We start from the raw sequence: 14,715 nt of genomic DNA, 5'->3' as shown, positions 1-14,715 counted from the left end.
GTGTATATTTCGAATTCTTTTTCAAAGTATTAGTAAACAAAATTGTAACATTTTATCGAACAAGTGAGTTTTTACGAAAATACAAGAAGCACCATGCTGAGACAGTCTTGGCAATTTACTTTATAACGCACATTTATAATCCAGAGATATTATCGAAAAGTGTAATTAATGTTTAATCAAACAAGCGCATACAAACCATTCAATATCGCCTGAATAGAGGTGATCGCATGAATTCGTGCAAGCCACACGATTTTGATTCAAATATAAATCAAATTTGTTGTCAATTGTTCGGTGAATGGTGGCCAGAGAGGTAGGTAGATACATGCATTTAAAACATGCTCATTGAACTTTATTGCAAAATAAAAAGCATTCCAAATCGATTTATTATTACTTACTAATAGCATATGTCCAAAAAAAATTGGCAATCTTTTGTGAGCTATCAATATACAATTAATTAAAATTAAACATATTTCTAATATATAGTCGCATTGCATCCTTGAAGTGTCATAAAATATCATACAGACAAATTTGTGACAATTATTATAGATTTTACATACTTTTTGCTTATAATTTACATTTAATGGGAATTTAGTAGATGTACATTTTGAGCTGTATAAGATAAGGACCAATTTCAAAATGGTAATCGAGCTTAAACAAATGTATCAGTATGTATATATACCAAAAAAAATGAGCAAAATATATGACTTGAAAGTATATTAATTTTACACCTCATTTGCATCAAATTTAAATTCTAGAATTGACTGACTGAGTCTCGATGTTGATATTGCAATTATTTGATTTCTTCGTAAATTTTCAAATTCATCATAAATTGGCTACATCGTTGATTTTGCTGAACATGCTCTTCGTGTTGTATTTCGAATCAATAGGGAGATAAACGACCCACCTGTTGTTCTTCAGCAGTGTGCAATTGACAGGATTCGTTGCGCTTTACATTCACGTAATTCGCTTTTTGCCGCAGAAGTTGTTGCGGATTGTGTATAAAATGTATCACGTAAATGGTTTATTGGTAATGCACGGATTTCGGTGAAAATAATTCGATTTAGAAATATGTACATGTGCATATTGCTTTTATAATCGATATTGTATGTATTTGTTTGGCTTGTTTGCCAATATGATGAATACATCAAGCTATGAGTATGAAATAAAGAGTGTGAAAGATTCAAAACATTGACTGATTTGTAAACAGAAGATATTTTACCAACCCATATTGTTTACATAGTTACGTTGAAGGTTTTGGTTTAATTTTGGGTATCAATTTAAAGAAAAAAAAAGTATGTAAAAAAATCTACGAAAATGTCAGACAACCAATAAATATAAATGGTGTAAAATAATATAAGACATACAAATATTGTATAATAAGGTATACAAAGTGTGTATGTCATTCACGTTTTTAGCTTGATTTTCAATTACACGAAATTCATCGAATCATTGTAATACAAAGAATTCCATTCATTCTAATGCCGCCACTGGTTCATGACCTTTAATTTATAGTACCCGTTTCTGGATTCGAATACATATGTGTATCATATTCAATTCAATTTACAATTGAAGCAAATTGAATCCATATTTTCGCATGTCTTCCTATGAAATCTAATTTGATCGAGATAAAACGGGTTTTGGTCAGAGTCATACCCGTCGGCCAGAATCAATTGCAGAGAATCAAACTTTTTTTTTTTTTTCAAAAGTTGACATATGCAGCAAAATATCATGTGCTCATTTCAGTGTTTACAAACTGCTCAACGGAAAAATGAAATTGAGCTAAGTAATGGGTGTTCAGAAGTTGAACTGAAAAGAGGTAAATAGAGTAGTAAAAAACACGCTCGCTATAAAATCATTTTGTTTAGTCTAATCGACTATGTTTAAAAGTAAAGTTCTTTAGTGCTAATGAAATGATACGTTATCAAGTCTCGGGCGTCCGTGAATGGGAAAATTGCAGTGCACATATATTTCGTAACTTGAATATATGAACAGTCAGCTGATTCTAAATTCGTATCTATGCCATTCTCAATTATTGGAACATATGACAATCTCAACGTATCTTCTCCATTATATTTTTCACTGTACGTAAAAAATATGCTTACTTAGCTTCTCAAATAATATAAAATTATCATTGATCACTTACGATACTTAAATTCGTCATTGTGTATTATAATAGTCTATTCTCTTAATTGATTGAAGTACCATTACCCAGTATGATGTCAGTATTGCAAAAAAATCTTCCATAAATCCGAAACAGTAAAAAAGAGCATAAAAAATCAACCAACTTTCAATCGACAGTAGAACATTCTCAATCAAAAAACAATGACTATGAACAATTAAATGAAAGCATTTTACATGATAGAGTCACATAAATATAAAAAAATGTGGTGTAATTTCGAAAGAGAAATGCAACGTTGAATGCAATTTTAGTGTGTATTGTCACAAAATGCCCTTTACATCTACTACAATTACGCGTTGATCTGTCTGAGTAAACTGAGTGTTGTTTTATTTGTTTCGAGTGTCCTATCGTTTGTTCAGCAGCACGTTGAATGTCACGCAAACGCAAGGGAACAACAAATCGAATGGGCAACAGACATCAGCACATTGACGCGAATGAATACGTGCATTCGCCGTATGGCTTTTGCTTTTGTATCGTTGCCATTGTGTTGCCATGATGTAAACGCAAAGGAAAAGAGAGACCGAGTCGACGAAAAAAAAGAGAAAGATTTCGTCTTTGAGGCTGACTATGCGGCACACACACACTACATTACACATGTGTTTGAGTTCATATGCACATCAAATGTGTCACGCTGGTCGCGTACACACAACACTTGTCCAATTTCATGTTGTGAAACGGAAAAAGTGCGGCCCGAATGTGTGCGAGTGAAACAACAATAATAATAAATGTCAAAAATTGCAAGCAACCACAAGAAGACGAAGAAAAAAAAACGAGAAATAACATACACACTCACGCGCGCTCTTAGCGTTTACACACTCGACTCGGTCGTCGTCCGTCACACTCGGCGCGCTCACTAACAAATAACACTAACATCATCAGTTTTTTTTGTGTATATCTACAACGTCAAAACAATGTTTTGATTTTGACATGACCAAAAACGAAATTAAATACAACCGAAAAGTCAACACTTTTTCTACCTATTCGCCCAGAATTGAATCGTTAATTTTTGGTTTGAATTAATTGTTGTTGCATTTCACAACGAACGAATGAGAGAAGAAAAAAAAAGTACACTTTTTGTGGTGGATTTTAGTGCACAAGTGTGTTAAAAATTGCGGAATATGTGAAAAAATAATATCGCTAGCATATTCCTCGAATTTATTTAAGTTATTTTGTTCGTCGTCTTGTGTTCGATGTATCCTGTGTAATATTGTCCGCCGTTTCGTACATCGTTCATATCTATATTATATTTAAAAGTATTTAATATAATTGAATTGGCGATCAATGTGTGATCTATTGAAAATAATGCATTAAAAAAAGTATGTGTCAAGTGTAAGAAAATTTTCAAGTAAGCAAATGCATTTTATTCTTTGCAACATTCAATCATTTGGCATAAATCACATTTTTTTCCCTATCTTTTTCGGATGATATTGCTGAATTGTGAATTAAGTGAAACCTGTTTTATTTTTTTTGTGAAACATGTTGAATGAACTGTAGAAGAAAAAAAAGGGAAAAAAATCAATAAACAAGCGAATAAGAATTCGGACATTAGTTTGTTTTAACTGGAAACATGAACGGCTCACAAAAAAAAACGTGTTGAATAGTGCAAGCAGTCTTGAGGATGTTTGCGTGTGATTCGACGATTGAACAAGTTTCATTAAGAATGCTACGCTGTGTGAAAGTACTGAATATTATACGATTTATGTGAAGAAACCTTTTTAAACTGTGGGCTTGAGAGGTTCGCTGACATACATTCTTGGCTTCACCTCCATACCTCTATGCGACGCATACTTTTTTACTTATTCATGACGACAGTCAATTAAATCACAAAAACAACAACTAGCGCAAAGGAATGGGTTTTTTTCTTCCTCTTTTATTTCATTCAATTGGGTTCTTCGAAGAAACACTTTTATATTGAAGTGAACTTGAAATGTTTTGGCGTCTTTTAAATCGAATTAAATTTGAATCATAAAAACAACGGTGTATGGCTTGGATATTTGAAAAGAAAAATAACTTAACGTAACTTAATGTATTAACATCAAAAACAAATAAAACTGGACTGTTATTTTGGTGTCGTTGTTGATCATGTAGGCGTACACTTGCGGACAAATAAATCATTTTACGATGAAATCAACGAACAGTCTTTCAATTGAAACATTTACTTTTTTGTTGCGATTCAATTTTCTGAACACAAAATAATCGTAATTATTTGAGCTATAAAGGAGACGAAAAAAAAATTACACCACAAAGTGAAAAAAAAAAAACAACAGCAACGACCAATCAAATACGCATACAAATTGAAATATAGCCAACGCTTTTTGTGTGAGCTCATTTATATGTGTAATGATATGCCATCAAAATCAATGATCACGTCAATTTGATCAATTGTGTGAGCAACACACACACACACACTCCACGGCTCCGCATGATGATTTAGTCATTCCTGATTTTCAGTGCTATTTATAACAAATTGTTGTGAATCATTTTTATTATCATATATGTACACTGACTTAGTGCTATTTCACATTCACAACGATTGATTTGCATTGTCTCCTCTCTTTCACTCGATTTTATTTCTGTCGTATACAAATTAATCGGACGTTTAACATTTAAAAGAGCCAATTTAAAGAGCATATAGAAAAACAATAACCGCGGAAGTATTTAGATGTATTTATTTTCGAAACGATGAAAAATTTGTTGCATTGAATATGAAATTCGATTTCTTAGACTTGACCATATTGGTAAAAGAGGATTAAAAAAATCCTTATGGTTTTTTTCCAATCGGCACTTAATTTATTTATTATTTTTATGTGTGTGTGTGTGCTTTTTTTCTTGTTGTTCTGATAAAAGAATCGTAAACGAAATCTGTTCATATTTTTCTAAATAAAAGTCGAAAATCATTGAACAAATATTCTTTATGTGCTTGTCTAATTGTCTGTTTGCCTTCAGCGTTCAGCGTTCAATCAAAATTTTCTTGTTATTCGCGGAACATTCGGCCCATAAACACTATTCTATGAAAATATTTTGAGTCAATAATAATAGAGACATATGCAGAGCTCGAATGCAACACCGAACGAATAGACAGCACAATACACAAAAAAATGTAGATTATGAATAAATAACAAAAACCTACAAGTTGTTGCTTGTTACGTTACGTGTTGCGGCGGCGGCAAGAGCCGCTGTTTATATGTATTATTATTTCTTTTTTTTCCTTCATTCAGTTTTTCTGTGTTTGTCATTTTTTCGTTATTATCTGTTACTCTATGTCAATAAACCAGTCTAATTGATCCCGACACGAATCGCTGCAGTAACAGAAATGTATTGACATAGCAATTGAGTACCAAACTATGGGTGTAAATATTCAAATGGATTCGAATAATCAGAGTGTGAGATGGAAAAGCGTTATATATTGTTCAATGAATGATACGACAATCACAATGAGCGCCAAAATTGAATTTATTTCGTCATAGTGCTCAGAATGCTATCAAACGAGAGTGAAAGAGAGAATCGAATGAGAGGCAGAGAGGGGGAAAGAGAGAACAAGCCAGTAATCAGACCTCCGACTATCAAGTGAAAATTGCATTTTGATTAATTTAATTAACCAAAAATGAAAATCGACATAGAGACAAGTCTCAATTTAGTGGCAAACCAATGCAACTCATTCGAACCGAACATACTACGGTTATTATGGAGAAAAGTTTGAGTGTGAATGATGAGTACCTTGATATTTATTCTGAACTATCAAACGGTTGTTATCACAGCTGAATTGAGAAGAAAAGAAGCGAATATCAATGAAAATCGCGTTTGCTTGGGAATAATTAATCGCATTCAAATCGATGATAATTCCATGTGATAATATAAGTTCATCCGAATGGAATATAAAAGAGTACTTCTATATAAAAGTATTTCTTATAAAATGAACCGTATTTCCATCTTTTAAAATGATGAACTTATCATTCGTTTCAACTAAAACAACATGCCCATTATCAAACCATTTACATAAATATGTATATGCATGTACATATTTGAAGTATAAAATTTAGTTAGAGGGTTAGAAAATGCGACGAAGAAAAGCGAACGAGCAAATTAAATAAATAGCACAACGAACACCCTACTAAAAAAGACAAGCAGACACATGAAGAGTGTGTGTATACTTCTCTTATTATTTCTTTTTTTTTATATCGAGTGGCACACCAAAGCCATAATATACGCAAATTTTTATGTGTCTACTTGGTACATTGGCGAAACTGTGGCGCAGTAGCAAAACAGCTTCGCAACTGAACGTACATCATTTCACTTTAGTCGTGCGGCTGCTATTCGAATACCGCTCGCGCGCGATATATAAAAACGGTTCGATTATGGCATCGACATAAAACATTTTCAGTTTTGCTTCGAAGGCAAATCATTTCGTTAATAATATTCAACTGAACTTGAAAGTGAGAAAAACACCAGATCCGAATTTTTGAAGGATTTTCGCATGATAAATGAAGAAGATACAAAATTTTTGTTTCTTTTTTTTATTGTTATAGATACATGACAAAAACATTAAATGAAAATTACATTCAAATTGAATATAGATTGTAAATATAATATAAACGAAAAGTGAAGTGTGTATCGTGTCTGTTAACCGCCGATTTTATTCAACAACATCCATTGATCCAAGTAAATTAAATTAAATGGTATATTCATCGTGTGCTGTAACATTGTTTTGCGATGTTGTTGTTTTTTTTTTAACACAGAAAAAGCGAAAAGAAAGAAAGAGTGTAAATGGGTTTCGAAGGCGCCTTCGGTTCGTTGATATTATGTTGTTTGCCTTCAATATACACAATTTGAACTTTACCGTATTTAATCCCTTGTGTAAGAGTGTATGCGGGCCAGATTTCAAGATTAGATGCCAAAGATTACGGAAAAAGGCGGAATGAGTTTACAATTTCGTGATGATTGTATTATGATATAAACAGCTTTATCTCTCTATACATTTTTACACATATTTTGTCTATATGGCCAAATTGCTGCCTACAAAACACTTTTTCTTCTTCTTATCACTCTCATGGTCTATTGAAAACGGTTGCATGACATTCGTAATTTTTGGTGTGAATTTGTTTCTTCTTCTTCTGTTTATTTTTAAAAGCTCTTAATGATTGCGATAGAAAAGAGATATTAAATACCGCTGATGGAGATGCGCCGAATTTTTTATTTTCACCCAAAGTAAAATATGTCCATTTATAGAATTAGGGTGTACCAATTTTTTTCCCTTGGTGACATCGGTCATATTTCAAATGGTATATATGTATATATAACTAACGGCTATTATTTTGATTTATATAATCATTCCATGCATCGGATTCTATTATTAGCTTTATTTTATTTTCCAAGTTCAGGTCGTCACAAGAATGAAAACAAAAAAAGCATTAGTTTGAATAATGATGGGTAATAACTAAGAAATTGTTCGACAAACAGTGCTTCGACTCTGCCACAATTTAAAACATTTATTTTTACACTTAATTTATTTGAACTATAATTTAATAAGCTATTAGAAAAATAATATAATTTACAGAAACATAATCGTGACTATCTTAGTTTGCATCGAACTGAACGTGAATGTAAAACGAACAGAGAATCGGATCGGAAGAATTTATTTTATCAGCTACGCTGTCGTTGTCTTGATAATGAGGCATATAATCGCATATTTACGTCCTCCACTTCAATTCGTCATCGTTGATTTATTACAAATGTTGTCCGCCATAAATAAGCATTTCGATTTGCCGCAACTATATTATTAGGTAATATTATTGAGCATACAAGTAATTCATTATTTGCATTTTGAAATTGAAAAGAAAAAAAAACAGCATTAGAAACTTCGATTTTCCATCGATAATTTAATCAAAAACTCACAAAATTGCAAGAAAAAACTTTTAGAGGTTGATTCGATTAACTTCGTAAAATATTTTTGTGTCTCTTGCTAATTGTGTTAAAAGTTTGTTGAAATATTCCGTCTTTTTTTTTCAATTTTATCAAAACAATTTTTTCTCTCTCTCTCTCAGCAGATTACTATCTTGATATGAGTATCATCGAATGAAATAACTCAAGTGCAAAAAGTGGGGTATTTGTGTGGCGAGAATAAATTTGAATTGTAATCATCTGAGCAGCGGTTTGTCTAAAAAAAAGTGTATAAACATCATGCTGTCGAGCTATCGATTGAATCATATTTCAAATGAAGATTTGCAAGCAGTTACATTTGTGCCATATAAACATGCAATATTTCAATCTCATCACCATCATCATCATCATAATCATCGCCGACAGTCATGCTGCAGCGTTTTATTCCCAATGGCCTTTGAGCGTGCGGCACCAAAGTCAATTTTAAATCCGCGATTCGATTCCATTATCTTAGAAGGTCAATATCAATCGAGCGTTTTTCCACAAATCCGGCTTAGATATCGGTAAATGAGTGCATACATGATTAGAAAATGGCACGAAACATCATGATGGTTTTAAAATTGTTTTTACATATATTTCAGATACGCATTGATTTACGTGATTTTAAGTACATTGATATGGCTGGGATATCATTTGTCTGTGTTAGATACGTCGGTTGCACGGATGCAGCTAATCACACTGTATGCGTCATACGTTATGGTCCTATTGACATCGATTCTACTGTATTTTTTGACCTACACAAAATTTTATCGTGTTCACACAACGTTCGTTTCAATAATAACAACGATTATATTGTGCGGCACATCGCTAACACTTCTCAAATTTACGTCCATTGAACTGTTTAGTCCGCTGGGTCATTTTAGCATGTGTATCGAGATAATTTTACTAATTTACACAATGATCCCATTTCGTCTGTGGCAAAATTGTTTATTGGCCGCAATTTATTCAATTCTTTTTGAAATTGGATCGTTCCGATCGAATGACATCAGCACATCAGTTACCTACAAAATAATTGTAATGAGACTGATGCTACATCTATGCGTGCATCTCATTGGACTCCATATTTTAATTATGAACGTTGTACGAATGCGCGGCACATTCATTGAGGTTGGACAAAATCTGCTCGTTAAGAGGCAACTTGAGATGGAAAAACAGGTAATTTATTTTTATTATTTTGCTGCGCTTTTCTCTCTCTGTCTCTCCCACAATGGGGAAATATGAGATAAATCTGACGTTGAGTCTAATTGGGTTTTGTTTTCAAGTTGAAAGAGAAAATGATACACAGTGTTATGCCACCGAGAGTTGCAGACATGCTGTTGAAAGAACGCAGCAGCGGAGATCAAGCAATGTTTGGACCAACAAATGTTAAATGTTTATTTCGTCCATTTCACATGGCAAGGTATATATTTAAATCGCAAACAATATCATTTGAACATTCATTCATTCATTTATTGGTGTGTGCTTTGTCTCTTTCATTGAATAGCATGGACAATGTGAGCATTTTGTTTGCGGACATCGTGGGATTCACAAAAATGTCTTCGAAAAAGACAGCCGAACAACTTGTTGAAATTTTGAATGACCTTTTCGAGAGATTTGACGACTTATGTATTCTGAATGGTTGTGAGAAGATTTCAACCCTCGGCGATTGCTATTATTGTGTATGTTTAAATAATCTGAATTCTTTCGACATTTAAACATTTTATAATGAGAATTTATTGAAATCATGATTTTTAGGTGGCGGGCTGTCCGGAACCGAGAGCTGATCATGCAATTTGTAAGTTTACTTTTTTCGCTCTTTTCCCGACTTTTCTAAATTGAGTCTAATTCGTTTTTTTTTGTTCGTCAGGCACTGTTGAAATGGGTTTGGGAATGATTGCGGCTATGCGTTTGTTTGATACCAAACGACATGAAGGCGTAACAATGAGAGTAGGCATACACACTGGTTCGGTTTTATGCGGTATTGTCGGAACGCAACGTGTAAAATTCGATGTGTGGAGCAATGATGTCTCGTTTGCAAATAGAATGGAATCAACTGGAAGACCCGGACAAATCCACATCTCAGAGAAAACATATGCATTTTTAGAAAACAAATACATCTCCGAGCCCGGAGAAGAGGTTGAAGGTAATTCTTGTCTTATAGTCACACTCAATTCGAACTAAAATTAATTTCTTTTCACCGTTTCATAGGTTTAAAGACGTATTACATAATACGGCGAAAATCAACAAAATCTTATGAGCATCTACGACCAAATGATCTAAATTTAAGTAGTATTCCAATGTCAAAGAATGGTGAAACGAGTAACGCTCCAAAGTTAATATCCCAAAGTGCGACCAATTTGGCTGTTCGCCATGATTCAATCTCACCGTCGGCACTATCAACGGGAGCAGCTACATCCCCAGCGGCGACGGCAAACCGATGTCGATCAACAACGCTCAATAAATTAACACGTTGCCTTCGTTCCAGTGTGGTGAACTCCGGTGGTAACGCTACCATTCAAGCCAAAGACCAATCAAATCAGCTGCAGCTGTCACAGCCGCAGTCGCAGCAACAACAAAAACCACCTCAAATATTTGTGTCGACTAAATCGCTTCCAGAAAGTTTAACTTCCACAAATCCATCCATTTTGAATTGTTGTCCAAATTCACTCACCCCAAACAGTAGACCATCACCATCATCTGGTAACGATACGTATACGGAAAATTCAAAAATCGGTGATTCAACAATAATGACCGCATCCGATTCAGTTCCAAATAATAAATCGATGCGTCAATGGAAACTTCCGAAATATTTGCGTAAATTTGATAGTCGCAATAATAACAATGACATAAAATGTGATAAAGATTGTGTGATGAATGACGGCATAGTCGATGAAACACGTATCGATAATAACGATCAGTCGTCATACCAGTTGCTGCCCATTATTATTCAGAAAGCAAATACCGAAACGTCATTGAGTGCCATTGATCAAAATGTAAGCAGCAATGGAAATTGTTTTGATCATGAACATATGAGAATCGAACGAACGGCAAGCTGTTCGCCCAGTCCACGATCGAATACACACCTAAATACAGATGTTATTGATGTTCGATCGTACATTTCTCAATCGAGAAGTGACACCATTTATGACATAACACCATTTTACCCGGAACGTGCTGATTCATGTAAATATCGAACACATCGTTCGTACTATGGTGATGTGTCACCGATGCGTCGGCCACGATCGAAAACGGTAGCGGGTCAAGAACATTTGAGTAGTAAACTTAGTCATGAGGCGTCGATCAATGAGCTACGCGTTCCAAATGCACGTATTCGGAAACATTCTCATTATTGTAATTCAACATCGAATAATCTACAATTACCAGAAATACCGCCAAATCACACATCCATTTCACAAGAACGTTTATCGACCGGAGATATTGGTTCGTGGGTTACAAATATATCAGACGATCCCACATCGGGCGAACAATCATCAGCAATTGTGATACCGGCAAACGATGAAATTCACATGGATCCGCTGAGAAAGCAAAGTGATTTGCAGCTCGTTAAATGTGTAAAAGAAAACGCAAAGTCACAACAAAACTATTTGGTAACACCGCCAATTTCAAAATGTTCGTTATTCTTTTTGTCACCGCTGATGGAAAAGGAATTTCGAGACGAAGCGCATCAGTTGAACAAAACAAACGGACCACTTACAATCGCATTTCCAATTTATAACACGTATTTTGACATTTTTATCGGCATCATTATATTCGCAACGGTGTCCATTGCCATGTTCTTGCTTTCAGCCTCCGAAAGGTTCAATAACACTGCATTGCAATGGCTTTGGCTATTCTTGTTTGCATCTTTTTCTCTCATTGAATTGCTAGTTTTAACTCTATTTACTCGGCGATTGTTTCGAAATCGTGGAAAGTCATTTGGGCAACAGCATAAATCGCAAGGTACCGAGTTGCAAACAAATGATGAACGAAAGCAACACACTTCTGATGCACTGAATACCGGACAAACCATGTCCAATACGGTTACAACATCGAATATAACAATTGATTCAATCGCTGACCACGAATCTTTGAACGGTGACCGAAATTTTGAAGACAAAATTATCAATTCGATTTCAAAATGGTATCGCTGGCACATATCGCTTGGAATTTTAATGTCGTTGCCGGCCATTTTAACACTTGTACATTTTCTCATTTCGAGTATGTCAAATGATGCGTCCGTATTTGGATGTCATTATGGTTTTTTAATGCTCATTTCAATCGTGCACTTTTGCAATTTCACACAATTGAATTGTTGGATGCGAAATTTAATGGCAGTTGTTGTGGCGCTTGCATTTATTGGTGGAATATCGATGAATCAAGTTGAATGGTCGTCCGATGCTGGTATGCAATTCGAAGTGCAAAATACAAGCCTCTCACCGCCCATGTTGATTCTATCTGATGGATCGATGAGGAATAGAAATGAAAGCAATGGCAGCTCGTTCGTGAATCAAACGCAAGCATTTTATGATCGAAAGAAGCCACATTGTTTTGAAAAGAAAATTGATTTGGAAATCTATTTGGATTTGACATTGGTATTAATTCTCGTTTGGTTTTTGAATCGAGAATTTGAGATATTTTATCGTTTTGCATTTTATAGCAGTTCCATTGCTGAGAAAGATAAGGTTCGTGTTCAGCAAATGAAAAACCAAGCCGATCTCTTGTTGCAAAACATAATCCCAAGGCATGTGGCCGATCATTTGAAGAATACCACCAAATATTCGGAAAATCATAAAAATGTTGGCATCATTTTTGCATCGTTAATCAATTTCAACGAGCTGTATGACGAATCATACTTGGGCGGTCGTGAATATTTAAGAGTACTCAATGAACTGATTGGCGATTTTGATGAGTTATTAAGCCGACCCGAATTTGCGAGTGTTGAAAAAATCAAAACAATTGGAAGCACATTTATGGCCGCAAGTGGCTTAGACGATAGTTTACGCGATCAAAATAGTAACGGTCACATTAATGCTTTGATGGAATTCGCATTGGCGATGCAAGAAGTTGTCGCCGCTTTTAATAAAGATTTGCTAGAATTTGATTTAATACTTCGCATTGGGTTTAATGTCGGTGACGTAACGGCCGGCGTTATTGGGACGCGAATGCTTCATTTTGATATTTGGGGCGACGCGGTCAATGTTAGCTCAAGAATGGATAGCACTGGAGTGGCCGGACAAATACAAATTGGAAAAGATTGCATCCCATTTTTGGATGACCAATTGTACGAATTTGAACCGCGCGGAAGTGTTTTTGTGAAAGGAAAAGATAATATGGAAGTGTATTTAGTTAGGCGTAAAAGACATTGAATACAATGTCCACTTTTGGCAGAAGTGCCATGAAGGTGGTGGTCGCCAGATACAGAGACGTCTACAGGATTTCGTCCAGCGGGGAGAGGCAAGGCAAATGAAAAACGAGGACAATTTTCCTCACCATAAAGTTCTAGCAAATTGAGAAAAATTTCGACGAAAATCTCTGCCCTCTCCTGTGGACGCCCCTGGCCAGATACCATTTGAAATTCGAAATACCAGTGCAAAAAAACATATGCCAGATTCAATTTTATGCATGAATTATTCGCTGAATTTTCTCTTACATCTTCTACTTTTTTCATTTTCAATTGCACCTGATGAAATCTCAATGATATTTTAAAACAATATTAACGAAACTCTAAGTCGAATTTAAAGACAACAATTAATTCCAAGTACTCACACAATTTTGCAATAAATATAACCAAAATGAGCATAAATCTTGTGTCCTTCAATATGAAAGGCTACAGATATAACTGTTTTTTTGAATGTCTTTGTAGTCAATGTAAATGTGCTTACATATATATATTTTTTTGTCATTTTAAGGACGTTTAACTTTTCTTTGTCATAGCTACTGCCCACAAGATAAAAACGCGATAAAATAGGTGTAATTTTTAGACAAAAAAACCGTAGACTTTATTTCTGTATAAGTTGCAATGTGAAGCGCTTACTTTCTGTTAACGAATCTGAATATTTTTATTTTTAATTTATTGATTAATATATTGACCTGCTTGAGCAGGGAACCCCAGATTAGCAAATGAAATTTAAATATTATTTTTGCAAATTCATGTATAAGCGATGTAGAGAGGAGAGAAGATCAAGTTTATCATGTTAAATTTTATAAAATATGTTTTTAACATAGCGAAATCTTTTATATTATATACTAAATGTGATACAAAATGATTACAACCGTAAATTTTATTGCTAAATGAAATGTATGCCTGAGACAAACAAAAATTTTATGTATATGATTATCACGAATTTATATATTGAAATAAAAATAAATTTGTGCAATGTGCATTCATTACTCTTAATCGCAAATATTTGGTCATTCACTTTTGAATTATTTCACCCGGGAACGCACCCGTCACAAACACATCACACATACACGTGCACAACCGTAAAATGTGTCAACTGTCAAACAGCAAAACAAAGGTGATAGCGGACAAGAAGAATTAAAGATATATTTTACTTAAATTACAAACTAAGTTTATCGAAATATATTTGCTTCGATAAATTGCTGAGAATTTTCTGTTG

General features: G+C 34.3%; 1 protein-coding gene across 7 annotated transcripts; it reads left to right on the top strand.

Annotated features, from left to right (window-relative positions):
• Positions 1 to 3,117: 3,117 nt before the first annotated feature.
• On the top strand, positions 3,118 to 14,405 carry LOC116347550 (adenylate cyclase type 9). Of its 7 annotated transcripts, none has more exons than XM_031778177.1 (9): positions 3,118 to 3,524; positions 7,734 to 7,959; positions 8,224 to 8,619; positions 8,698 to 9,271; positions 9,379 to 9,515; positions 9,600 to 9,774; positions 9,851 to 9,890; positions 9,963 to 10,238; positions 10,304 to 14,405. In XM_031778177.1, exons 3-9 carry the CDS (start codon positions 8,357 to 8,359, stop codon positions 13,459 to 13,461), a joined length of 4,623 nt encoding a protein of 1,540 aa, XP_031634037.1. In that variant the 5' UTR covers positions 3,118 to 3,524; positions 7,734 to 7,959; positions 8,224 to 8,356; the 3' UTR covers positions 13,462 to 14,405. The 7 variants fall into 7 exon arrangements, with proteins under 7 accessions (XP_031634037.1, XP_031634039.1, XP_031634038.1 ...); XM_031778179.1 differs by having other exon boundaries at positions 3,508 to 3,524; positions 7,757 to 7,959; XM_031778178.1 differs by lacking the exon at positions 3,118 to 3,524 and adding an exon at positions 6,028 to 6,838 and having other exon boundaries at positions 7,757 to 7,959.
• Positions 14,406 to 14,715: the final 310 nt, after the last annotated feature.

This window comes from Contarinia nasturtii, unplaced genomic scaffold (assembly GCF_009176525.2).
Source record: "Contarinia nasturtii isolate CC-2019 unplaced genomic scaffold, AAFC_CNas_1.1 Cnas_scaffold_1964, whole genome shotgun sequence".
NCBI classification, from domain to species: domain Eukaryota; kingdom Metazoa; phylum Arthropoda; class Insecta; order Diptera; family Cecidomyiidae; genus Contarinia; species Contarinia nasturtii.
This window is presented reverse-complemented; position numbering and strand designations above follow the sequence as displayed.